The 25,943-nt window shown below is 37.7% G+C and overlaps 1 protein-coding gene across 1 annotated transcript in view; it reads left to right on the top strand.

The window, feature by feature from the left end:
• Positions 1–25,943, top strand: part of slc35f1 (solute carrier family 35 member F1) — a 116,401-nt gene that overhangs the window by 62,001 nt on the left and 28,457 nt on the right. Inside the window, exons 3-4 of the mRNA XM_026922908.3 lie at positions 14,270–14,397; positions 25,652–25,811. Of these exons, the coding sequence (XP_026778709.1) occupies positions 14,270–14,397; positions 25,652–25,811 (288 nt within the window). The remainder of the gene's footprint in view (positions 1–14,269; positions 14,398–25,651; positions 25,812–25,943) is intronic.

Raw genomic sequence — 25,943 nt, 5'->3', positions numbered from 1 at the left:
GTGGGTCTCAGAACATACCAAGGTCAGAGGTGATAACACTGTCTGGTTTGGTTGCTTCTCTCTTATCTCCCCTTTCTTTGTTTGACTCTCTCTTTACTGCTCCAATATTGAGATAGAGCTGGTGTAGACTTATGTTGGTGAAAAAGCTGACTTGAAGATGCTCCAAGCATGCAAATAAAAATGCGAAACCCTGAAGATCAATCCTGTCTCCTATCTCTTGACGTATTTTTGCCAAATTTTTCACAGGGCTCATAATGTATCATTTCATGTGACTGTGATGTGATATTGAGCAACTGCTTTGTAACCATTCGTACGCTAAAAACCAAGCCTGGATTTACTAATGGTGTACTTGTGTAAATATTACAAACAGGATCTGTGGAGCACTGGATCTTTCTTATGAACAAAATAGCACATGTTGTCTGAAGAATTTGCAATTTGAGATGCTTCTTTTTTAATGTGGAAAATGCAAGATGGTTGTAAATGCAAATAAGATTAATTTTGCGCCTGCAATACAAATTACTAAGCCTTAAAGGCTTCTGCAAATGTAATACGTGCCCTTCAGTTGTATTTATTTCTCAGGCTAGAAAAAAAAAAAAAAGAAAACACCCTCAGCTCAGAATTCCTACTTAGAAACTTGGTACAGTCTCTTCAACCTCGAGTTCAAACCATGACATCAAATCAACATGGCTGCTCACAGCAACAGTAAACAAAGTAGCACGCCTTTGTCTTTAAATGAGTTAAATCTATAACACTGATTATACATTTTGCTGTTTTGATGAGGTAAATATACATCACTCATCACAGTTAGCTGGCTAGATTGCTGCTAACAAAAGACAAACATGGTGTCCATAGTTTTTTTATTGTTTGTTTTTTGTAGCTGGAAAGCATGAAGTTCCGACGTTCCACTTCCTAGTTATGTTGAACACAGCATTATTCTTAATAATGAGAATGTTTCTCAAAATTATGCTTGATAAAGTTTACACAGCCTTTAAATGAGTTTACAGTCATGATTACTTTATTATGAACATAATGCACACTCATGTCTACACTTATATCATGTACATATTGTATTTGAACAGTATTTTAGATGTCTAGTAGCAGTTATTGTCACAGGTTCATCTGACAATCCCACTCCACACCACTAGATGTCTCCATCACCAGAATACCAACCCACTTTTGGATTACCGAGCAAACCTGATTCCCATCATTCTCTCATTCAGATATGCTATAAAAAAAAACTTTCCAGTTAGTCTTTGCGAAGTCTTGCCTTCTTTCCCGATTTGCAGTTCTGAGCCATTTGTTACTCATGTTGGATATTGTGTTTTGATGAATCTTGAACTGTTTATCATGTTCTTCCCTTTGGATTTTTTTTACAGTTTGTTTGCACTTAGGTGTTTTGACCTGGCTTGTTCTCCAAACTCAGATCTTGGACCTCTCGTTGTGTCATTGTTACATTTATACTTGAGTTTTGGTTTCAGATTTACTCCTTTAGGGGTGTCCTCACCTGGGTATTGTACCCAAACAGCACATGCAATAACCTTGTCATGTTGACTACCCCTATTTTGCACATGATGTCATTCATGCAATTCTTGTAAATGCTAAACACATCCACTAACTGCACATACAGATTAGTAGCATTCATTATTTGGCAACTTATTAAATTAGGGCCTGAATTGCCAGTTTATTATGTACTATCTAGATGCATCTAATAAACTGGTAAAATTTATAAACTGGTCTGTAATAATTAAAATTGTAATATTATCATATAATATGTAATATTATCAGTGTGCTTCTTTTACTCATTAAAGGCTTTTAAAGCCTATCTTGCTTTTGGGGTTTTAACACAACGCATCATAAACTTTCCTGGCAAAGAAATAAAAGCGTGTTATAGATCTACAATGTGACATGACAGACATAGGGTGGTGTGTCCTGTTCCCATCTGCCCCTGAGCCATGTGAGAGAAAGCAAACGGAGCCAAATTTGCCTCTTTCCAACAGGACAATGGCTGACTAGCATATGGTTCTCTCCCCTATTGTTCGAGGAATCAAAAATAAATGTGGTTTTCTGGTGCCAGCTCTCGCCTTACCAATCTGTCAGCGCTGAGCCGTGGACTGCCAGGTGGAACTCATCCAACAGCAAAGAGCGTGTGGCTGTGACTGCTAAAATCACAGAAAAGCTGACAACAGTTGCTGCGAGAAAATGTGTGGAAAAATAGAGTGGGTTTTCTGGAGAGGCAGTTGGTGGTTTTCTAATCGCCTCCTCTTGTCAAAAAGAGGTAAGCGGATCGATCTGTTAGCGGCAGAGCATGTATATTAAATGGGGGGTTTAACCTCAATGTATACAGTGGGAGCAGTTTCATTTTACAAAAACAGTCTCTATTGGCCAATAAGAGATGCATTACAATCTCCAGTTTTTTCTGGCTTAAGGGAAAATGTTTATCTAGATACAACTAAAAAAATTCAAGAAAAATCCCAAGAAAAAATTCAGACAGCCTTGGAGGTGTGAAATATACATGAGTAACTATTATTATTATTTTGATAATCAATTAATATATGTTTTTTTTAAAGCTAATTGATTAGTTGGGTTATTTTAAAATATATTAAATACCAAAAAATATTTATTTAAAATTCTTTTCTTTGCATATCTGTTCTTTGCAACTAACACTACTGGAGAACTCCTAACTAGGCTTAAGTAACAGCTGACATTACTGTCATCAGATAATCAGTCACAGTATGAGACTGTTATGAAGTACTTATTCTTATATACTTACTCACCCAGACGAGACACCCAAACTAATGTAGAGTGATGGTTTTCTGTACATTTTTACTGGTTTCACTTACTTTTTTAGCAACTAAGTTAAAAAAGAGGCAAAATAAATATCTTGTCTCGTTAATGGAAACACTCCAATGCTAAATGCATTTTGCTCGCCAATGTGTGTGGAATCGACTCCAAAGCTTTGGGGTTGAATTTTAGTTAGTCCAATGCCTGGAATCAGTGAATCGACGTGAACTGAAAGCAAAATAGAGACTTGATGACTTGACACACAGTATTTATTAAAAATATATATTGTGCACACTAAGAAACGCTGCATTACTGCCAAACACTGCATAATGCACATTTTCAATCCAAAAATTTGTCATAAAAACTACAGCTTTTTTTGGCCAAAGTTGCAGGAGATCATGTTTTCTGTTAGGACAGGAAAGGCCTACAGTGGAAGTGTGATATCCGTGGTTGAATCATGCTTATTAACTGCCTATTCAACCAGGGATATCACACTTCCACTGTTTTCTCACAACGACTACAAATTAATCATTACAAATCAAAATATTACTTACATGAAAACACAAGTTAAATCATGAGGCTAACAGCATAGTGTAATGTAGAGTTCCCATACATTCTGTTATAATATTCTGTGCCTTTTCCATCAAATGCATTTTAGTCTAGGTGATGCAGCATGCCGTAGTATGATTCATAATACAGTCCAACTAATTCATAATGATATTTGTTACCAACTATTTTTAATTGAACTGATTTTGTTGATTTTGTTAATTAGCATTTTAAACACCTACGTAACTTGGCTCTGAATACAAAGAACTTTTCCCTTATAAATATTGTTGTAGGCTTTGAATATAATTTGTTAAATCTAAATACAGCCCTCTATGAGCTTGAATTCAGTTTAGATTAGATGTGATGTTTATGTAAATGGAGGTTACCAACACATTTCAGAGTTCATTTAAAATTCAAATAGACTGATGCATATTGGAGGCAGCAAAGTGCTGTAAAGATTACATAGTGCTCCATTAACACACTAGAGTGGCATTATTGTATCATATTTTCAACTCTGTACAGTTCAGTTGACAATCAAGTCCTGACTTGCACTAAAGTAAAGCCTAGCTCCAAAAGCAAGCGTCATCTTCCTCGGGACTGATTCAATCAGGATTGTGGCAGTAAGTCACCTTCCTTCTGCTGACTTGAATCCAATTTGTGAAAAAAATAGTGTGAAAGTTTTTTTTTTTTTTTTCTTCAAATGTGTGTGACAGATAGCATCAGAGAAAAATAGCATCAGAGTGTGAGAAAGATGCTGAGGTGCTGAGGTGTAGTACGACTCCAGCTGTTACACTGCATCCTGTTCCCATGCTGACAGATAATCAATAACCTTCACCAACTAACTGCTATGATTGACCAAGAGTCTTTATATCCTTGTCTCCTTTAATCCCCAGCATGGACATGCCAATTCAGGTGTTTTTTCTTTTCTTCTTTAAATGCAGTACGATCTTCTAAATGAAACATCGATTCTCTGGCAAATCATTTTATACATCATGTATATTTACATTGTTTTGAACTCAACCAGCGTTTTTTGTTTTGTTTTGTTTGTGGCCGAGCTTTTTGTTGTTTTTTTTTTAATTAAAACGAGTAACCACTTCCTGGAGTGTCTTAATACTGAAGAAAAATACTGAAATTTTTACCATGTCAGTTCAGACAGGATATATATTACCTGGGATTAGTTCTACTGGTTCACAGTCTATGAAAAATTACTACATGATGGATTCAGATAGGACTAAAATCCCAGAGATACACCAGTAATAATTAAAAGCCAAATGGAATCAACCACCGTTTATGAGAAGTGTTAAAGAAATACTCCAAACTGCAGTGGAATCAAAGAAACAGCTTGAAATATCAGCAGGGGGCAAATGGTTCACTCTCTGATCAAGGCTAATGTGACAGTCTCTTAGAATTTAACCTTGAGTATATGTGGCTTTGTTCCTCCTCATCAACCACTAGCATCCAACTTTGACTACTATCTTACTGCTGAATGGCACTGAGCAAACAAAAACGCTCATCATTCTCACTACAAGTGCTAAATGGGCTCTCAATTAACTAGAAATAAAGCTAGCTCACATGAGGAATACAGCGAGCTAGTGTTAGCAAAGGTTTATCAGTTATCAGTGCTAAAAGTTGAAAAGCGGTTAACTGAAATGTAGTAAATATGAAATAATACTTACACAATGTACATTAACTATTTATCTAGCTAGTCATCATCAATGCTAATGTCAGGAAGCATTACCTTACTCTAATAGCAGTGAATAAATTCTTCCACGAAGTTTAGTCTTTAACAAAAATGAGGTGAAAAATCTTTCAATTGCGGTCAAAGGTGATAATAACGCTGGCGTTTCTGTGCGAAATATCAGTTCTAAGACTTACTGGAAATTCTTTTAGCCTGCATCTCTGTACTTCTATTTTATGTGAAAAGAGCCCATTAAAGGCCGCTCACTCGAGTGTTAATTATATCAAACTTGTAAAGCTGCCAATTTTTATTTTAGCACAGAAAACATCCAAAATGTTAGTGCTCATCCCATCCTTGTGCACATAACTAATGGCCCTGTACGACTTTATTATGATGTAGTGCACTATAAAATAAGGCTGTATGCACTTTAAAGAAAAGAATCTTTTGTGAACGATCCCTTTTAGTCTCTCTGTTGTCCCTGCACATCCTCGCTTTAATTGCCGCAAAAAGATTTCTCATACATCCAAGGTAATTTTATTATTTATTAATCTAGCTGATGCTTTTATCCAGAGTGTCTTATGCTTCTGCATCTGTTGAATGTCGCCACTTTATTTTGATCAAGGCCATCTCGGGTAATGTAGCAGGGCTTTTTGTTCAGTTTTGACTAATGAGAAATGAGTATGACGATCCATCATGTTTTGTCATGCACCATGCCTTCCAGCATCCTGTAAAGTCTGGTAAAGTATACTTATGGTAAATAAAGGTTCATTATTTAGTTTGTATACAACCCTTTACTGAATTTACATGAGGTCCTGAATCCTGAGTTTAGCATATGATCATATAAACATGGCTGCCCACATTGTCACCAGTAAATAATAAGTACCGCTTCTCTTCTTTTCCGTATGAGCGCTCCAGCTCCCACTGCCAGTTAATGATGTGTTGTATACTGTATAAATGAAACACCAGTGGAAATTAGTCAATCGATAGAAATGTTCTTGTTGAAAAACTGCTGAATGTACAGATGTGTTGTAGACGAGAGTGGCATTCTGACTGCTTACAGCTGCAATACACTTTCAGAATTAACAGCGTTTTCAAACTTGGTCCGAATGCTTGAGTCCGCACCAAGGATCGAGTCAGGGCTTGTTTGCGGAAGTGGCTTATAATCACAGGTTTGCTTTCACAAATGCGTGCAGATTTGCAAAATGGCAGGCACTGAGTTCATCCATTTGCTGTTTTTTAAATCATTTTCCTTTGGTACTGACACTCAAGTGGAGAAGAATATCGCGTTTTGGCAGTCGTGCAGGATCCCCTGCAAATGAGGAATCATTCTCGTATAAGAGGCAGGCATGTTATGTGAATTTTTTTTGTCATGTTCCCAATGCAAGTGCACGCACCAAAATGTGAGATAATTCCAGCACTCCACTCTGGTTTCATATATCAGTATCCATCTCTTCAGGTTACCATAACGATCCTTTCTCTGCTATCACCAAATTGAAACAGGAAGTAACATGACAAGTTGAAGAAAGTTGATCTTGTTACTAGGCGGGTAGCAAATGCCAGACCACTATTTTCAAGAGAACCAGCGCCTGATTTTTTTAGACCGGTCCCAGGATTGAAAATAGCTTTCCCAATTCACCAAACGTAACAAACTCTTGGGGCGAACGTTCCTGGGCGTAGAAAAAAAATGCAAGTCTGAGTAATGACAAACAAAATTATTTCTGTGTGGGCAGTAGTAGCATTGCTGCCTCACAGCTCTGGGGTCTGAGGTTGGAGCCTGAGCTCAGGTTACTCTCTGTGTGGACTTTTATTGGTTTTCGCTATATTCTCTTTTAAAGTACTCCCACCACTCATTTTGACTTTTGGTGAAAATATGTATACCATAACATACAACATACCATTTACTGAAGACAAGACTGAAGGCAGAAAGAACCTCAAACAAGCAGCAACTGAAGGCACAAAGTATCTCAAGGGAGGAAACTCAGCATTTGGTGATGTTCATGGGTTCCAGACTTCAGGCAGGCATTGACTACAAAGAAGTTGCATTCAAGTATTAAAAATAATTGTAATATTTATGATTGTTAGTTTGTCCAATTACTTTTGAGCCTGTGAAAATGGAGGGACTCTGTAAAAATGGCTGTAATTCCTATACGGTTAATGCAATATTTTTGTTAAACACCTTGAATTAAAGCTGAAAGTCTACACTTCGGTAACATCTTGATTGCCAGAAGGAAAGTGAAAAAAGGGAGGAAATGTCGTTTAAAGATTCCAGCTGCAGCACAGGAACATCGTGGATATTTTGACAGCCAGTATCAGATTATAAACTGAATTGAGACTTATGGCAGTTTTGCTACGGCAGTGCAACTTGATCAAATCGTGACATTCACTGTGTGAGAAGATCACACATAGCTAGTGAGATTTTAGACAAGCATAGACAGACTCACTGTTTATACCACCTTTTTTTTTTCAACTGGATTCTTCCAAAGTATATTTCCCAGACATATTTATATTTATACCACAGCATTATAGACTGAATTCTGACTGGTCAGAAGGTGTAGAGTCGATTGTAATGAGTCAAGGTGTAATTCAAATCACAGGTTTAAGTTAATGCACTCTTTCTAATACATTATTGTTTCTATAGTAACAACTCATTCACAGGAACATCTCCACAAAATGAATTTAAAAAACATCCTGTTATTTAATCATTTCTTGTGCTAAACCTTTTTGTAAGGGGATGTCTACTTATGATGTAACATGACAGGAGACACCACATCAGCGCTTTGTAACAGTTACAGTAGGTGTGAATTTTTTTCTGTAGGTTTTCCACCAGTGGAAAGTCTTCAGGACTGATGACTATTGTGCTGACTATTAACTTTGAGGGAGAGAGAGAGAGAGAGAGAGAGGGTGTCTGGTGAGGGAACTACAAGTGGTACGACTAAGAAAAGCCTAAAACAAATAACTTTTTAGAATATATTTGATTTTAAAATAATTCTAATATAAAACGTCTGCTTTATCAGCCATCCAAACTCCCATGCGATCAGTTAAACGGAGTGTTTTTATCAAGCTTTTCGCCAGCGCAGATTATGAGACAGGTGTTTTAGACAGCCTGCAGCTGATGTTTCCAAGTTTCCTCCAGCTTGTTTAATTAGCTTTCTCTGATATGAGCTCTACCTCAGCTGGCAGAAAAGGTGAACAATTTGTAGTGCGTTCAAATATGATAAATGCTCTTTAAACTTTAGGTGAAGTTTAATGGTCTTGGCAAGGACCAGTTTGAGGATTGAGAAGTGTAGCCGTGTGTCTCGGTGGGAGAGAGACGCAGAGCTGGACTGCCAGACTGATTAAGAATCTCTTCCATGTCATTACTCCACTCTCCCCAGTTCCCTGCTGCTGTTTCTTCATTAATGGGAATAAAAAGGACACCAACTCCACCACCACCTTGTTCTTTTCCTCTTTTTTCCTACTAGCTGTTCATTCCTCATTATGGAGACCCTCTAAACTCTGTAATATGACGTCTCTAATATAAGCATATGTGGCTTTGGCAGCTGTTAGTATGAAGAGCTGCCACATGAAGGCCACTTATGAACCGGATGTCGGAATAACACAGTGGATTGCATCAGTTTAGAGTTATTTCCTCAACGCTCGGTGGCTTCTCAGAGTATAACTCATGAAAATGGCACAAAGGCTGTAACAAGATTGAGTACAAGTCATCTGCTACTTGTGAAAAGTGACGTGATGACACACGCTCTTAATATTTCCTCTAATGGAAGGTGAGATAATAGGATTGGAAGAACAGCTTATTTAAGATGGCAGCTTTTGTAAAATCCTCAGTGAGGGAAAGAGGATGAAATAAAATGAGTAGAATGGTCGTCATGGTGGATTGGACATTGAAGCAATGTCACTGTGTATTTGCTTATTCAGTGGAAAATCCAGATCCAGGAGTTGTTCTGCTTTGTTTATAATACAGTCAATTCAAATTATTGGCACCCTTCAAGAGAATACTCCAAAAAGTAAACATTAGACACAATTGTTCAAAATTTCTACTCAAACAGTTGGAGAAACTTCTTACTTAACTAGTTTCCTTTAACAAAAACACATTATCATAAGACTATACTATATATTTTCAAATAATGTTATTTTCCCAAATACTAAATTGTTGATACCCTGAAAGAATAGGTACAGATACACTACCAGTCACATGGAGTTTTTTGTAAACATTCTATTACAGTTTATGAGTTATTAATAAATAAGTAAGGAAAATAAATTATTAAAAAGTGTTACATCCAATCCCTAAATCTTTGTATTTTCTGCATATTCTCAGATCATGCTGCCACATTTCATTTTGTATTCTATATTCATGTTATGTCTGTGCATATCATGCAGCAACCTTTCAATCTGTGTACTTAATTTCACCATGAGGGATTAATAAAAGTGAATCTCATCTTACTTACCTTACTTTACTTATATCTTTCATCATCTACTGTCAGATTCTAATGGGATTTGAAATTAGTTGTTCATTTAAGTGCATTTTTTGGAAAGCAGTTACTGTAAGACTGTAAGTTATCGTACAGTTGATATTAGACAGTGTTAGGATCAGTTGTATGACAAATATAATGTGTGCAGTGTGCTAATTACCTAATTAGAGTGATCCAGATCTACTTTTGTCCAGTTAGACTTCATTTATACCTATATATTAATTAGATTTCTAATTCTAAAGTCTTCAGCTTGAGCCATTTTTTGACAAAAAATGTTAATTCAGGGTGTTCAAACATTTTTGACTGGCAGTGTATATTTTTTTTTTAAATCAAAGGGTTGTCAAGCATCAGAATCAACTGTTAGACACAGTACCTCCATAACATGCTGCTTGAAAGACCATTCTGAGAAAAACCAACTAAATGCAGCTCTTGAATTTCACCAAGCTCTACTGGAATTACACTTGGAATCATGTTTTGTGGTCAGAACAGCATCAACATGCTTGGTGGAAAAAAGGGGGAGTGAATACAAGGAAAAGCACCCAAACCCACTGGATCAGTGATGCTTGGAGGCTGTTTTGTGGCTGGTGGTTCAGAGACTCTCACGTAGAATGATGGCGTCGTGAACTCTGCTAAGTACCAGAAATTGCTTCTACCAGGAGGTTACAAATTGGCATTAGATTGAGCTTTTAATAAGGTAATGACTACAAACCTAACTCAACCCAAAAATGGTTGCAACACACAAAATCAATGTTTTACAATGACTGTCTCAGCCTCGGATTTGAACCCTGCTGAACCCAGACCTGCAGTCTAAATTATCCATATGCATGAACCTAAGAATATAAAGGAGACTGAAATATTCTGCATGTAGGAGAGTCCAAGATCCTCTACAACATTGTTAGACATTACAAGAAGAAACTCAGTGCTGTTATTATCCAAAGCAGCTAATATTAATTGTGGAAGTGCTGATCATTTTGGCAATTAAAGGCACTGCTTAAAAAAAAAAACTTTTATTTGAATTATTATTGCAAAAAGAAGAAAAATATAAACTCAAAATATTACTCATTTATTTTATATATTCATTTTTGGTCATTTTTATAAAGGGTGCCAATAATTTTGGTAGTAATTTTGGCATTTATTCAATCATCTGGAGGTCGTGAGTTCAAATCCCAATGATGTCACAGCCGTGGCCGGGAGTCCAAGAGAGCAAAATTGCTCTCAGGGAGGGGCATATTCTCTCGCCCCTATCAATCACCATGACACTAGCCAATCACGGGCGTCTGTGAGCTCATGCATGCAGAAGGGGGTAGATAGCACTTTCCTCCGAGTGTGTTACGTTGCATGAGCAGCAGATCGAAAAGATGTTGTCGGCTGGCTTCACGTGCCTTGAAGGAAGAACATGATAGCCTTCGCCTTCCTTGGTTGGTAGCTGTCATGTGATAGGGGAGAGCTGCCTGATGGGTGGGAAATGGCCAAGACTAAATAAGGGAGAAAATTGGGGGAAAATGTTTTAAAGAAAGAAAGAACGAAAGAAAGAAAGAAGTGTGTGTCCTACATATATACATATAGTGTGTTTCCTATATAAATATATATATATATATACGTAGGATATACACACACACACATATATATATATATATATATATATATATATATATATATATATATATATATATACATATATGTGTGTGTGTTTATATAAGAAAAGTGTGTGGCCTGTACATATGAGTTTATATAAGAAAGTCTAAAAATGTGTTCTATTCTGACACTGTGTGTGGGAGTTTTTGTGTGTGTGTGTGTGTGTGTGAGTGTGAGTGTGTGTGTGTATGGTGTGTAGAGGGAACGTCCTCAGTCAGGGCAGACAGGCTGGCTTCATTAGCGCTCTGTCAAGGCTGGGACAGGTTCATATTCTGTCTCTCGGCTCTGCTCAATAGGCTCTGCGTTCTGGCGTTCTGGGTGCTGATCCTCATCACTACCACATTTCCAGCACCTGCATGTCCTCAGGTTACTTTCACATGAACACAATGCATTTAAATTGCTTTTCCTCTGAACTGCATAGAGCTGTGCTTTGACCCGGGCCACGGGCGCCCACCAGACGATTATTACACACTTTAAAATCTCCTGCCTTACATAACAGGTGTTTAATCGTGTGGCAGGATTTCCTATGTCATCACCTTTCTGCTTGTTTGCAAAGTTCCACCGAAATTGAATGTCAGCCTGGTGTGAGATGATGAAGAGCGCTGACTAAATGCTGTCACTGTCTTTTCATACATATATAATCAGACTGTATCAGTGTGTATGCAAGAGGGATGTTTGTATTTCCTGTTGTCCAGCTACTGGGCAATTTCTCACGATTCACCACATGATGACTCCGTAAATCAACTCACTGATCTCTACAGGATTAACTAAATGTACCTGAATATAATCTCTCTCTCTCTCTCTCTCTCTCTCTCTCTCTCTGCAGCAGTTATCAGGTTGGGAATCATGTCCTTGGGAGAATTTAATAGACTAAACAGCTTGCTTCAGGACTTAACCATTTGTCACAGATCAATTTACACACAAATAGCATGTTGTGTATTTTGGGGATGAGGACCTGCACTCAGGACATGATGTACTAAAGGTTTATATGGGGGGAAAACATGATGTACAAAGATGTACAAATTGGTTAACTAACAGGGTCATCAGAGGATTGCATCTTTCACATGAGCAGAATTAATCATCTGTTTTGTTTACGTTTCTTAATGAATATGCAATTTCTACTTAAAAGTGAAAAAAACAGGATGAACAGGGTGGGTCAATGCAAATGTAATTTACTGCAGTCTAAAAGTCACTTTAGGAACGACAATTATGTGTGCATATTAATATAACTAAAGGGCAAGTATTAAATTGGCATAGATACAATAAAACCATTATTTTATTGCAGTTTATCAAAATTATGTCCCAGTTTCCCAGAATAATGACTCTTGAAATGATGACTACTTTATCACAGTAAAGTTGGCCTCATATTAGATATTCACTACACATTTGGACCTTCCGTGTCAATAAAATTGAAAGAGAGACTGTGAAAACAGAAAGTACTCATGTCTACACTCTTTTATTTTTCTTTTAGATTTTTCATTTGTCGAACAGTTTTCCAATGTCTTACAGTGCGCATAATTTTCCGTACGTGTAACAAGTTTCATTTTCAGTCAGGAATTTCTTGTCAGGAGATCTAAACTTGCCATGCCTATCATGAACAATTATAATACACAGACACCTCATTCATATATTGTTTTCTCTTTCAACTTCTCCTTCACTGTTCTTCTTTGTAAATCACTTGCAGCACGCCTTCTAACTGCGTGCACAATTTATCCCATTACACACGCAAATTAGCCGTCTTATATGGGATCTAAATAAAGCAGGGCCTCGGGGTATATGGGAAAAAAAACAATATAAACTGAGTTTATGGATATGAATCTTACTTCTCAAGCTGTGTCTCAAAATGTGTTCACAACAGGAAACTTTTAATACCTGAATGATATATTAGAATGGATAAAAGATAAAATTACACTCAGCCATCTGTACGGGACAGAGCCATTATCCAGATCTGTGTTTTAAGTTTTGCTTAAAAAAACTTTTTCGTTATTGATTTTTGAGGTACTTAAGTAATCCCCAACAGCAACCAACACTAGTGATGCTGTCATGCACGGATCCCTAACCCCTGAGCTACCACTGCCCTTGAATAATTAACAGTTAATGGCTTTCTCAAGGACCTAACTGTGACAGTGTGGCACTTTTTCTGGTCACTAATACAGAACCCTAACCTTTCAGCTACCACTATCCCTGTAATGTCTGAAAGGAGCTAATTACATTTCAGCTCTCCTCCTCTGCTCCACTGTGTAAAAAAGAAGGCTGGAGATTTTGTCTTTAGGGCCCAATTACTGTTACCACACATTTCATACTGAAGGGATTTTCACCAATTAGAAAAGTCAACGCCAGCATTTATTTCACGTCACGAAGGTTCTTGTTGTGTCATTACTGCTATCCTTTAGCTGGGATAAAGTGTCAAAGCATATTCAAATAAAACTCATTTCTATTTGAACATTTTTTCCACTCCAGTGGTAGATTGAGTCTCTGGTGGGCATGTTGAGATCTATGCTTTTGTTTATCTACTAGTTTGTTGCAGTAATTGACCTGCTGTTGCTTCCTAATTAATCCTGGATTTATGTTCAGCCCTAGGTTTCAGATAACATCCTACACAACAGTGAAGTTTTAGCAAATAGTAGCTGAGAAGCAGCGTTCAGAGCATTGAACACTTGTTTCTCATAATTGATTAAGCCTCTAATGGTAATGAGGATTGTTGAGATTATACAATGAGTAATATAAATGATTATAAATGAACAGACATTAGTACAACATAGATGTCTCCCAAAAAAGCCAAGAAAGTCAAACCTGGGAGCAAAATTTTGCTGTGCTCTCTGGGTGAGAGGGATGGTAAACTCTCTCTCCCCTGTCAATCACAGTGACACTGTAGGCTCTTTGAGTTCCTGTATATAGAAGAGGGCGGATAGTACTTTTCCTCGAGTGTGTTACACTTCCACGTGATGCAGCATGAGCAGCAGTTCGAAAAGATAAAGTTTACTGGCTTCATGTGGCTCAGAGGAAGCACATGTTAGCCTTCACCCTACCAGTTGGTAGGTGTCGTATGACAGGGAAGAGCTGGCTGGTGGGTGGAAATTGGCCAAAACAAGTAAGGAGAAAATGGTGGGAAAATTCAAACAACAGAAAAAACAAAATGATTTCTCTTGTTCTGTTCCAGGAGAGGAGAATTTACTGGCAATCCTGAAGAGACGATGGTGGAAGTACATGATCCTCGGCGTGATTGATATCGAAGCCAACTACCTGGTCATTAAAGCTTACCAATACACCACACTTACCAGTGTACAGGTAAGTGTTCACTTTCATAGAGTTTTTAAAACATATACATATATATACATACATATACAAAATATATATATATATATATATATATATGATTTGACTAAAATGCGATGCTGGAAAAAAAGGGCTGGACTAAAATTCTGTAAACTCAGCATAACTTTATACAGGTTAGTCTAAAATTCATCACCATAGTTTATAGTAGTGATCAAAACACAGGCAGATGAGGTAAACTAAGAAAATGCATGAACAGAATAAAAGAATAACAGGCTTGGGTCAAAAACACAAATCAAGGAACTTGGAAAACGTATGGTATACGTACAAATTGATTAAGGGGAAACAAGGGACAGGTGAACATAATAAGAGAAAAAAAGACAACTGTGATGATAAAATAGAAGCACATGGCGCTCGTTGCTGTCAAAGTGAATCAGTATGGCATGAATAAAGGTCACTGTCACAGTATGCACCTCCACCCCCCCAACCCCCCAATTCGTACTGTGACAGTGACCTTTAGTCATGTCATTTTGATTCATTTTAGTTATTATGTCTTTGGCTTATATGAAAAAGAATGTCAAATAATTGCATTTTAGTCAACGAAAATGTGCAGATTGGTCAAACTGTACGTTTATTAACATTAATTATTAATTTTACAGCTACACGGTAAAATAAGGTTTTTATTTCTGGGTTTATCTCCCCTTGGTGTCTAATTGTGGTTATACAGATTGGTGTTTGGGTCCAGATTGTCTGTATGTAGGATAGAATGAAGTAATTTTTCTATTTTAACGCAGACTTTCTTAGTACTTCAGTATGAAATTATAATCTTAGGGATATCACTAAATAGAGGATAGCTGGAGCCCAGAATAATAATAATAATAATAACTGTACAAATTTTGTGCTAAGCTATGCAGCTAGCTAATGTTAATGTTAGCTAATGCTATTGATGAACAGACATGGTCATTGTGGTATGTCTTGAGGTTTGGCTAGTGTTAAATAAATCAGTGAGAATATGGCAATTCAAATGAACACACTGATTCTGAAATACAACTCTGACATTCGCAAGCTAGGTTACTAGCTGCTAAGCACCTGGCTAGCTAAGTTAGCACATCATATGATGTTAGGCTTTTTGTAATGGCTATATAACATGGGGCTATTTCCAAATTGCATAATCATGAATGCTTTAGTCTATTAATGAATGAATTCTACTGATAAAAAAAGATCAATGTCTTTTGAGAAGTTAAACTATATTCAATGGCTTGTGATGTCATTCAGAGGAGTGAAATTTCACAGAAAGTTTAAGTCCATCAAACATCCTTACAAATGTTATTTTTGTTCCATCATTTACTTTTGTGACGGATGGAAATAATATTATTTTAATGTCATGATAATTTTTATGTCATTGCCATTGACAAAATCTAATTTAGTCAGCGAGATGAGCAGTGGTTAAGCGGAGTGTGGTTCCATCAATGACTCAGCATCGACACAGTAGCACGAGGCTGAGTAAAAGAATGATTTTATCTGTCAAATACAGCAAATGTACAGACACTGACCGCCATCCAACAATAGCTGTAGTAGTCGTGTATAAGAGTGATCCAGTAATAAAACACTCCCCTGGCTGGTGCTTGTCAGTTAACCTTCACTAAAGTGTTGTTAGTTGTGAAACAGCCTTATTCAGAGCACGATTAACAGCCCCTGATTAGGCAGAGGTGGCCTTAATGATTATTAGAAAGTCCTTCAGAGAGAATGAGAGATAGAGAGTGATTGATTCTTTTGCTACTCAGGTCTGAATCTGCCGTTAATGGAGTGATTGCTGAAGATGGTACGGATGGACCTGTGGGAGACTATGTGTCAGGGATGGACGGGGTTTTGCCGCAGGGTTTTATTCGAAATCCAACAAGGCAGACAAATCCAAAGAGAATCAGAATAAGAGTTGAGGTTCAAGCGATCAGAATAAACAGACTAAACTAGGCAAGGACTAAATCAATAAACTAAACAAACAAGGTCAAATCAGGTAAAATCACATGCACGGTGGGAAAGGCTTAGGCATGTCATTACTGTCACTAGTGGTCTCAATGAACTGACGTTTGTGAAGTAAGGAAAGAAACACTCAGGGACTAGCTGTTACAGAACAATAATCAACGATGGTGAGTGATGCGACCGGTGCGATGCGGTGAAGTGGAGCTACTGTTACCACTCAGAAATCTATTCTTTTCTTACAACAGCATGTCCCAAAGTGTTTTATTTCTCTTATACCACAGCAGCAAACAATTAGAAAGACATTTATTAAAGAATGACCTGTGATACTTTTTATCAGTTTATAGTTACATGTTGAAGAATGTGTATAAAAAACAAGTTAGTTCCTGTTACCACTTAATGTTATCTGTCCAGATAGCAGATGATTCACAATGGTGGACACTCCAATAAATGGATTTTTTTTGTTTGTTTGTTGATATGGTGAGGTTTTCCATGAGGAGGCATTAACATTTACAGAAGGAGTCTCCACTGTTAGGGCTTTGTAACAATCACAGGTAAAGCTGAAAACATTTTCAGGACGGAGGACTTTGCGGTAACATGACAAACTGGTTTTTTTTTGTTAACTTCATGAGAGAAAAAAACTGGTGAGGCTGGTGAGGGAATGACTGTCTATAGCTGCTATAAAGTACTGTAAGTGACAATGTGATGCACTTCCCCATATTTCCCCATATTTCCACATAGCAGCCCGCAACGATACGGCGTGCTCTTCCATGTTGCTATGTGTTTGTTTACATTGCCATGTGTGTTTTGTTTTTCATGTCCTGACTCCTCCCACGTATTGTCATTGGTTGTCTCCCTCGTGTTTCCTGATTACTGACACCTGTTTTCAGTTTTCCCCTTGATTTGTTTGTGTATAAAACCCTCATGTTTCTCTGTTCGATGCAAAGTATTGTCCTGTGTTAACCCGCTTGACTTTACAGAGCAGTTTGTTCTGTGTCACGAAACTCCAGTTCATAATCTAGTTCAGTTTTCTGGTTTGTGTGTTTGGATAATCCCTGATATCATTGTTCTCTCATTGCCCAACCTATGCCTGTGTACTGCTCCTGATTCTGATTCACGATTTGGATTTGTCTGCATGTTTTTCAATAAAACTCTGCAGTTGCATCCATCTCAGCCTCCCATGCCATGACAGTTGACAGGAACGAACTTGTTATGAATGTATAAAAAGTATATGTTGTTCTGTAATACATAAAAACTTTGAATATCATATAAAGGAATAGAGCGAAGAAGACACTGCTATGCACATCCTGACATCATCATCTGGAAGACGTGTCTGTAATTAAGCACACAACTAGCCTAACTCAGCACAAATGTCTAGGTTGACTCACATGTCCACATTTTTGCCAGCATAACCATTTTGGAAATTATGCTTCTTAAGAGCAAGGCATGCTGTCTCCAATCTCAAGCAGTCTGAGGGAGAATTGCTGCATCATGGTGGTCTATGTCTACTTATCTCTCTCTCTCTCACGCACACACACACACACACACACACACACACACTCCTCTAGTAGATGAAACTAATGACTTGTCCCAGTCTGTTTCACTCTGGTACCATTCATGTCATCCATTGCCATTTGAGCCAACAGTGGAGCTGCTCTCAGACGCCCGAATCAATGATGTCGGCTCCCCACGGCCTCTCAGAAATCATCTGAAAGTGGAGCTGCTGGTCGCTAATAGCTGCTCGTGTGTGCTTGTGTATGGACCTGAATGTCCTACTTGTGACAGTGTGGCAGCTCACATGAGAAAAAGTGCACGCTGATCTCCTCTAAGAGCTTTCCACACTATGAGAGACAGGCAGCAGGGAGCTGACAGATGCTGAGGGATATGAGCAGCTGCTTTCATAATGAAGAATGTAATTTACACTCCACATACTCGCAGTGTGTTGTGTTGTGTTGAGACCGACAGATTTGGACGAGTGTTAGTGAAAATGATATTGATCTTGCAATAAATTATATCACAGTACACTTTTCCGAGATATCACAACTATCTTCAGGTTACTTTTATAACACTGAGGTATGAAATTCTTAAGTAATTGTACTTTGTTACTGTACTTATGTATAATTTCTGGCTGAATGTCAATTAAAAATGAATACTTGGATTTTTTTTTTTTAACTCATTTATATGTCCACATTATGTTTCCTGGCTACTAGTTTGCTGTTAACATTATTTATTAATTCTATTTATACCACAGTGCTGCTGAATTCTAATTGCTGATTGGTCAGTTGGTTGATTAATTTTCTTTAGCAGAAGCTCTGATAGCAGTTTCGGTTTATACTCTATGAACATGCTCATTCTGATAGTGATGGCTAATTCATATTGACTTGTATAGTGGATGTTCCACTTCATCTACACATCATTTAGGTATTTAATAAACAATTAATGTACAAATGGTGATACGTTTTCTGTACGGAGGTGTTTAGTTAATGTTTATGGAAGGAGTCTCCAATGTCAGCTCAGTAAATTTTCTGTCATGAGAGAGGATTTTGTACTTTCAGAATTCTCAGTAACATGCCAAGCTGCATTGATTTTACCTTATTAACTTCATAAAAGAGAAAAAATAAAGAGGCTGGTCTTGAGAATGATATTCGGTGAATAAATTAATCTGTGACATCACATCATGACATCATCTGGCAACTTCTAGTGGCCTTAGCTACTTTCTCCGGAAAAGTAGCTAAGCACTGGACTGAGATGTGTTTATTCATGTGTGAGGGTTTACTGAGCTTTAGCGAAGCTATGGTTAGGATGTTGGCCTCACACCTCCACGGTTGGGGTTTGATTCCTGTCTCCACCCTGTGTGCGTGGAGTTTGCATGTTCTCCCCGTGCTGCGAGGGTTTCCTCTGGGTGCTCCTGGTTTCCTCCCCCAGTTCCCTGGGATAGGCTCCAAGCTACCCCATGACCCTGTGTAGGGTAAGTTGTACAGAGAATGGATGGATGGATGGATGGATGGATGGATGGATGGATGGATTCCAACCGATGTAGTGTACCTAGAATTGAGAAATGGGCATATACCATTATAACTCATTGTATAATTTACCTAAAATGATCATAAACTAAAATCTCAGTGATTCATTAGAAGTCAGAAATCTAGTTCAACAATTCTCTCATGAAAGAAAACATGATGTAATTTCTACTGTAGTAAACACCATTAAAATGAACAGCATCTTAAATAAAGGGGCGTCTCAGAACTGTCACGAAAATGACATAAACTTGCATAATTGTAGACACGGTGATCCAGTGGAAAGTGAGCGAGGCTGTGAAAGATCTTATATTTTCAGCTTTCAATTATGCAGCGTTCCGAGGATAGAGAGACAGCAGCTCTTCATGAGATCAGGCTGTTTGTTAGTTGTCTGAAGGAGGAACAGATCAGTGTGCACTCCCACTCCAGAGAGAGAAACCTCAGCTGTGGTCCTGTCCTCCCTGTAAAGCACTTTCCAGAGTTAGTGAAGTGACTGTATGGATAATAATAATAATAATAATAATAATAATAATAATAATAATAATAATAATCATCCCCACACAGTGTGGGAGGAAAATAAGCACAACATATTGTAACTATTTCAAACTGAACTTCTAACAAGGTAAGACGATGACTCATTAATATTTATGTGGAGATACGAGCAGCGGCGCACAGGAGCCAAAGTTTTACTCATTACATAGACGTGATTAATGTTCAATGACTGTTCTGTCTCAAACCTGTCTGTCTGTCTGTCTGTCTGTCTGTCTGTTTCTTTCTGTCTGTCTCACTGTATCTCTTTCTTATCATCCTCCTCAACTTCCGCCTTTCTCTCTCAGTTTTTCTGTCTCTGATTGTCTCTCTGTGTTTGCATCTCTGTCTGTCTCAATCTGACGGTCTCTGTCCTCTGGCCATCTGTCTCTCTCTCTGTCTTTCTCTCTGTATCTGTGTCTCTCTCTCAGTCTCTATCTGTCTTTCTCTCTGTCTCTCTCTCAGTCTCTATCTGTCTTTCTCTCTGTCTCTCAGTCTCTGTCCAGCTTTCTCTCTGTATCTCAGCCTCTCTCAGTCTCTGTTTGTCTTTCTCTCTGTCTCTCTCTCTCTCTCTCTCTCTCAGTCTCTGTCCATCTTTTCCCTCTGTCTCTCTCAGTCTCTGCCTATCCTTCTGTCTGTATCTCAGTCTCTGTCAGTCTCTTTGTCTTTCTGTCTTTATTTCAGTCTCTATCTGTCTTTCTCTCTGTCTCTCTCGCTCAGTCTCTGTCCATCTTTTCCCTCTGTCTCTCTCTCAGTCTCTGTCTATCCTTCTGTCTGTATCTCAGTCGCTCTCAGTCTCTGTCTGTCTTTCTCTTTGTCTTTCTCTCAGTCTCTGTCTGTCTTTCTCTCTGTCTCTCTCTCAGTCTCTGTCTATCTTTCTCTCTGTATCTCAGCCTCCCTCAGTCTCTGTCTGTCTTTCTCTGTCTCTCTCTCAGTATCTGTCTATACTTCTCTCTGTATCTCAGTCTCTCTCTCTCAGTCTCTCTCTATCTTTCTCTCTGTCTCTGTCTATCTTTCTCTCTGTATCTCAGCCTCTCTCAGTCTCTGTCTATCTTTCTCTCTGTATCTCAGCCTCTCTCAGTCTCTGTCTGTCTTTCTCTCTGTCTCTCTCTCAGTATCTGTCTGTACTTCTGTCTGTATCTCAGCCTCTCTCAGTCTCTTTGTCTTTCTCTCTGTGTCTGTCTCTCTCTGTCTCTGATGCTTTTCTATGTGTTGATGTTATGAAACTAAGTGAAACTGTGGGAGTTGGAGCTTCAGTAAGTGGATCAGATGACCACTAGAAATGTTCTCACCTTTAATCATATGACCTCAGTGACCTTGCACTAGTCATCCACTTTCCCTTCATTTTGTGGCACCAAAATATCACTTGAAGTGCTGTAATCATTATTTTCTTAGCGTTCTTTTCACTCTGAAGGTTTGTTGTCTCTTTGCTAAACAGCCTTTTCAACAATAATAAAACTGACCACTTTCTGCTCTCACAAAATATGCTTTTTTTCCCTCAGCTTTGCCCTACAAGCGATTCTAGCTTCAGATGATGATTTTTGAACAGAAGCTGAACTGTGATTGTTCTACAGGCGACCCGAGCTGGGTTTTGGCCAGTGAATCACGCTTCAGGCACCACTTTGTTTACAATAAATCTTTAGACTCACACTTACTGCTGTAACTGCTTGAATGTTGGACAGAGGACAGCGTAAGTCTCACTCCTCCTGTCTTATGGGTTAATGTATGTGCTCATGGCCCATTCTGAACAGTGTCTCTGAGTGCCACTGGCTCTTCCTGGAATGGAGGGCTGATGGCTCCCCTGTGGCTATAAAAGCTCCATACGCTTCTCTCTCTCTTTCTCTCTCTCTCTCTCTGTCTCTCTCTCTCTCTTTCTCTCGCTCGGCCGTGGAGCACCCGGAGCAATAAACGCTCTCGGTCGATATTTAGTGCTTTGTTCAGAGATTGCAAAACAAGGAAGTGCATGTCAGAATATTTAAACGCTTGTATATATTGATGGATTGCTTGTCGCAGAGCTTATTTCATAACTCAGCAAGGCAGCTTTTGTGTACGAGACAAATGATCAATATTGGGAATACAGTGCTAGTCTGTAGCAAGCAAAAAAGAAAATTGAAATCATTTGCAATTTTTCCAGCGTAAATGTACGTGTTTTTCTAAAGCTCAAATAACATTAAATGTCACGGTGTCTATAAAGGGTTTCAGTCATCTGGGTTATTTGATCTTTTATCTAATAATCATAGATTATAGGCTGTGTCCGAAACAGGAAGTCGTTAACTTGATGACTCGTGTGCTGTTTTACAAATCAGCGTCTTGAGAATTACAAAGGTTCCTGTGAGACATTATTTAAAGGCAGCCGAGATACTGTACGTTAAATGAGATGGAATAAAGTACAGGTGGGGATTAGGAATGGGCGATATGTTAGAAATAACACGATGGACCCACTTTGGCCTGGATTATTTTCATATTATTTGTTAGTCCACTTCATTTAGTGAAAATGACAGTTTTAGATTTATTAATATTAATCATTGCGCTTTTAAACTGTTTCTAGTTTCTATATAGTTTGTAGTTTGTAGTTAATGTTATGGAACATCACCTCTAGGGAAGTTAATGAGACCAAAAAAAATTGTCATGTTTAATGATGTTATAGAGAAACCAGAAAAGCACAAAATCCTCTGTCCTGAAACTGTTAAAAGATACTGGAGACTCCTTCCATAATTATTAAGTAAACCTCTCCTTACAGAAAACGTCACCATATCATTGATTATACATTATTCTTTGCATAACAGCACACATTTGTTATTAGGCTTGGATGTAGAGCGTCTGCTGTTCAAGTCCCTGTGAATGACTTGTTATTTATAGAAACGATATTGTATTAGAATAAGCAAATTAATTTAAACCTGTGATTTATGTTACAACCAGAGCTATTGTCAGAGCTGCTGTTGTGGCTAATTAATCAACATCTAAAAAAAGGGAATATTTTTATTTAATGTTGGCAAAAATAAATTATTTAACACGAAAAAGGAGAGGAAAAAGTGTGTAAAAAAATAAATGTAAAAGAAATAATTAACATCAAATCAGCTGCTTCCCAGTTTCATTCATTCTGTATAAAAATACTTTATAAAAAGATATTATAATACAGCTGATATCTATGAAAACATAATTTATCACAATATTAATAATACATCATCATATTGTTCATCCCGATTGAATACAGAGGGAGTATTTTGTGACTACAACACAATGTCTCATCAGAACTAAAAGCTTATGTTAAAAATCAATTATAACCTGTGGACTTTGTCTGTGAACTGCTCCCTCACTACCTGATGTTTTCTGCTGCCATTTTTACAAGAGCAGCTGCTTCACCTGAGACATACACGATTATGAGAGTCGCAGAACAAAATATGCATGAACGCTGGGTTCACAAATTGTCCAGATGAAGGGATCTCAGAAGGCAGTACTTCATGCACACTCCAAATCCTGCCTAAGTATCAGAACACTTGCATGTTCTAGGAAATCAGCTTGGCAGAATTGATGTACGTAGATGGACAACAAATTACAGTGCAGTTAATATGAGACTGTGCAAGTAAGAATCATAAAAACAGTGCAAATACAAACAGTGCAACAATGCCAACACAATACAAGTAATGCAAACTGTACAGATTACATTAAACACAAGCCAGTAGGCAGCATTTCCTACATTTCAGACACACCCCATGGTGTTGGGATTTCTGAAATAATAAAAATATATTTAAAAAAAGATATTTTGCCATTACATTTACAGTTCTAGCAGTAGAACTGATGAAAGCTCTCAGCTAACCAGTCATCATGACGGAAATTTCATGTTAACGCAAATGCATAGCAACGCAAAGTTGCTCATTCTTGGTATTTTCATGGTAACCTGGAGAAAAGCATAATTCTGAAAAAGGAGTGGGGTTTTAATGAATACATTATAAAGAAGTCCAATCAAATCAGCTTCTCTTATTTCTTTTTCAAACTTGAGTATTTTTACTTATACAGTACTGTGCAAAAGTCTTAGGCACATGCAAAGACATGCTGTAGAGTAAAGATACCTTCAAAAATAATGAAATTAAATGATTCTACACTAAAAAAATACTAAAATATACGATAATTACTGTAAACAGTAATAAATGAAACAAAGTCAATATTTGGTGTGATGATCCTTCGCTTTAAAAAAAATATAGTAGTCTCAGGTACAGTGTGTGCAGTTTTATAAGGAAATGAGCTGTAAGTGTTACTGAGCATCTTGCAGAAGCAGCCGCAGTTCTTCTGGAGACTTTGACTGTCGACTCACTTCTTATTTCTGCAGCGAAACCCAGCAGCCTTCATTATGTTTTTATCTGAAAAGTGTCTCTTATGGAATCTGCTGCTTTCTTTACTGACATACAAACATTTTTCTGTAACATTTCATTTTGTGCTGGGAAACTAATGTTTGGAATCTAAAATGTTTTTGTACTGAATCAATAATGTAGAAGTCATAAAATAGAAATCTATAACAAAGTTTGTACTAAAAAAATTAGGGTGCCTAAGACTTTTGCACAGTACTGTACATATTGTCACAAAGCAGCTTTACAGAAATCCAGATCTAAATTTAGATCCCTAATGAACAAACCAGAGGAGACAGTGGTGAGGAAAAACTCTCCGAGATCACCCTGAGAGGAAGGGAACCTGTCCTCTTCTGCGTGATCATAAATCATTACAGTATACAGGTGTAGAAGAGTAAAGACTCACCGTACGAAGTGTGTTAGCTGTCTGGCTGATAGAACTTACAGTTTAGCGATTTCAGTATTTAATTTCTTTATTTATGTGACTTTTGTATCAACTGTCATTTTTTCACATTTTACAACTAATTTATTTGTTCTTGTTCATTGCAATAAAATAATTCACTCTGTTTTTTTTTTTTTTGGTTAAAATATGTGTAGTTTTTTTATGTTAACTTTAAAAAATGGCACCGATCCCGTACCCAGGATTGGTATTGGGCTGAAACCAACAAATAATGGTGGCTCAGATATCAGAGAAAAAAAGGAAAGAATTTGATCCAATTTCTGTAACAAATGGAAAAGATTAGAATTGGGTTTGGAAAAGATTATTTTGGAACATTAAATGTTTACATATAAAGATTTTTTGGTTAGGATTGATTTTTTTTAAATTGTAATTATACTTTATACTTTATTAGCCGTATATTTGCCGTTTAAGAGATTTTTGTGTGAAAGCTGCAGTTTTTCTCAAGCCATGTTTTTAGCTATGTATTTTTTCCCCTGTGTTTCAATTAGAAAATCATTTTAAAGCTTTGTAGTTTTTAAAGAAAAGACACTGGATGGGTATCCATATCGGCTGATACTCAAGGTTTCAAAACAAGTATCTCTATTTACATTAAACATATACATCTACAAAACCAGGTTATAAGAAATGGGACAAAATTATTAATGCTTTGGAATTGGAAATGGAAAAAAACATTTTGGCCTTGCGTCTGTACTGTAAGAGCGTCAAACAGATGGTAATGCAAGCACAATTTGAACAAAATTGTTTTTAAAAATACCAGTACACTGGCAGATTTTGATGTAAGCACAGACAAATTATAGCAACAGAAGAAAATAAACTGCCTTCTTCTCAAATAAAATATACTAATAAGCCACACTCGTGTCTGCACAAAAATAGAGCTGTGTGTCACGAGTGTGTTTTGATGCTATTAGTACATGGCTAATCTTCTCTGTGGTGTGTGTCCTCAGCTACTGGACTGCTTTGTCATCCCCGTCGTGCTCCTGCTGTCCTGGTTCTTCCTGCTGGTGAGGTATAAGGTGGTGCATTTCGTCGGCGTGGGCGTCTGCCTGCTCGGGATCGGCTGCATGGTAGGAGCCGACGTGCTGGTGGGACGACAGCAGGGTCTTGGTAAGGCTCTTCATCCAAATAACATTGACTCCAGCAACACACACACAGAGACACACACACACACACAAACACACACAGATGGAGAACTCCCGAGTGAGGTGTGGCATTTCAGATGCAGCCGCCCAGCATTGC

The sequence above is a fragment of the Pangasianodon hypophthalmus genome, chromosome 19 (genome assembly GCF_027358585.1).
Source record: "Pangasianodon hypophthalmus isolate fPanHyp1 chromosome 19, fPanHyp1.pri, whole genome shotgun sequence".
Lineage (NCBI taxonomy): Eukaryota > Metazoa > Chordata > Actinopteri > Siluriformes > Pangasiidae > Pangasianodon > Pangasianodon hypophthalmus.
Note: the sequence above shows the minus strand (reverse complement) of the source record. Positions and strands in the feature narration are given on the sequence as shown.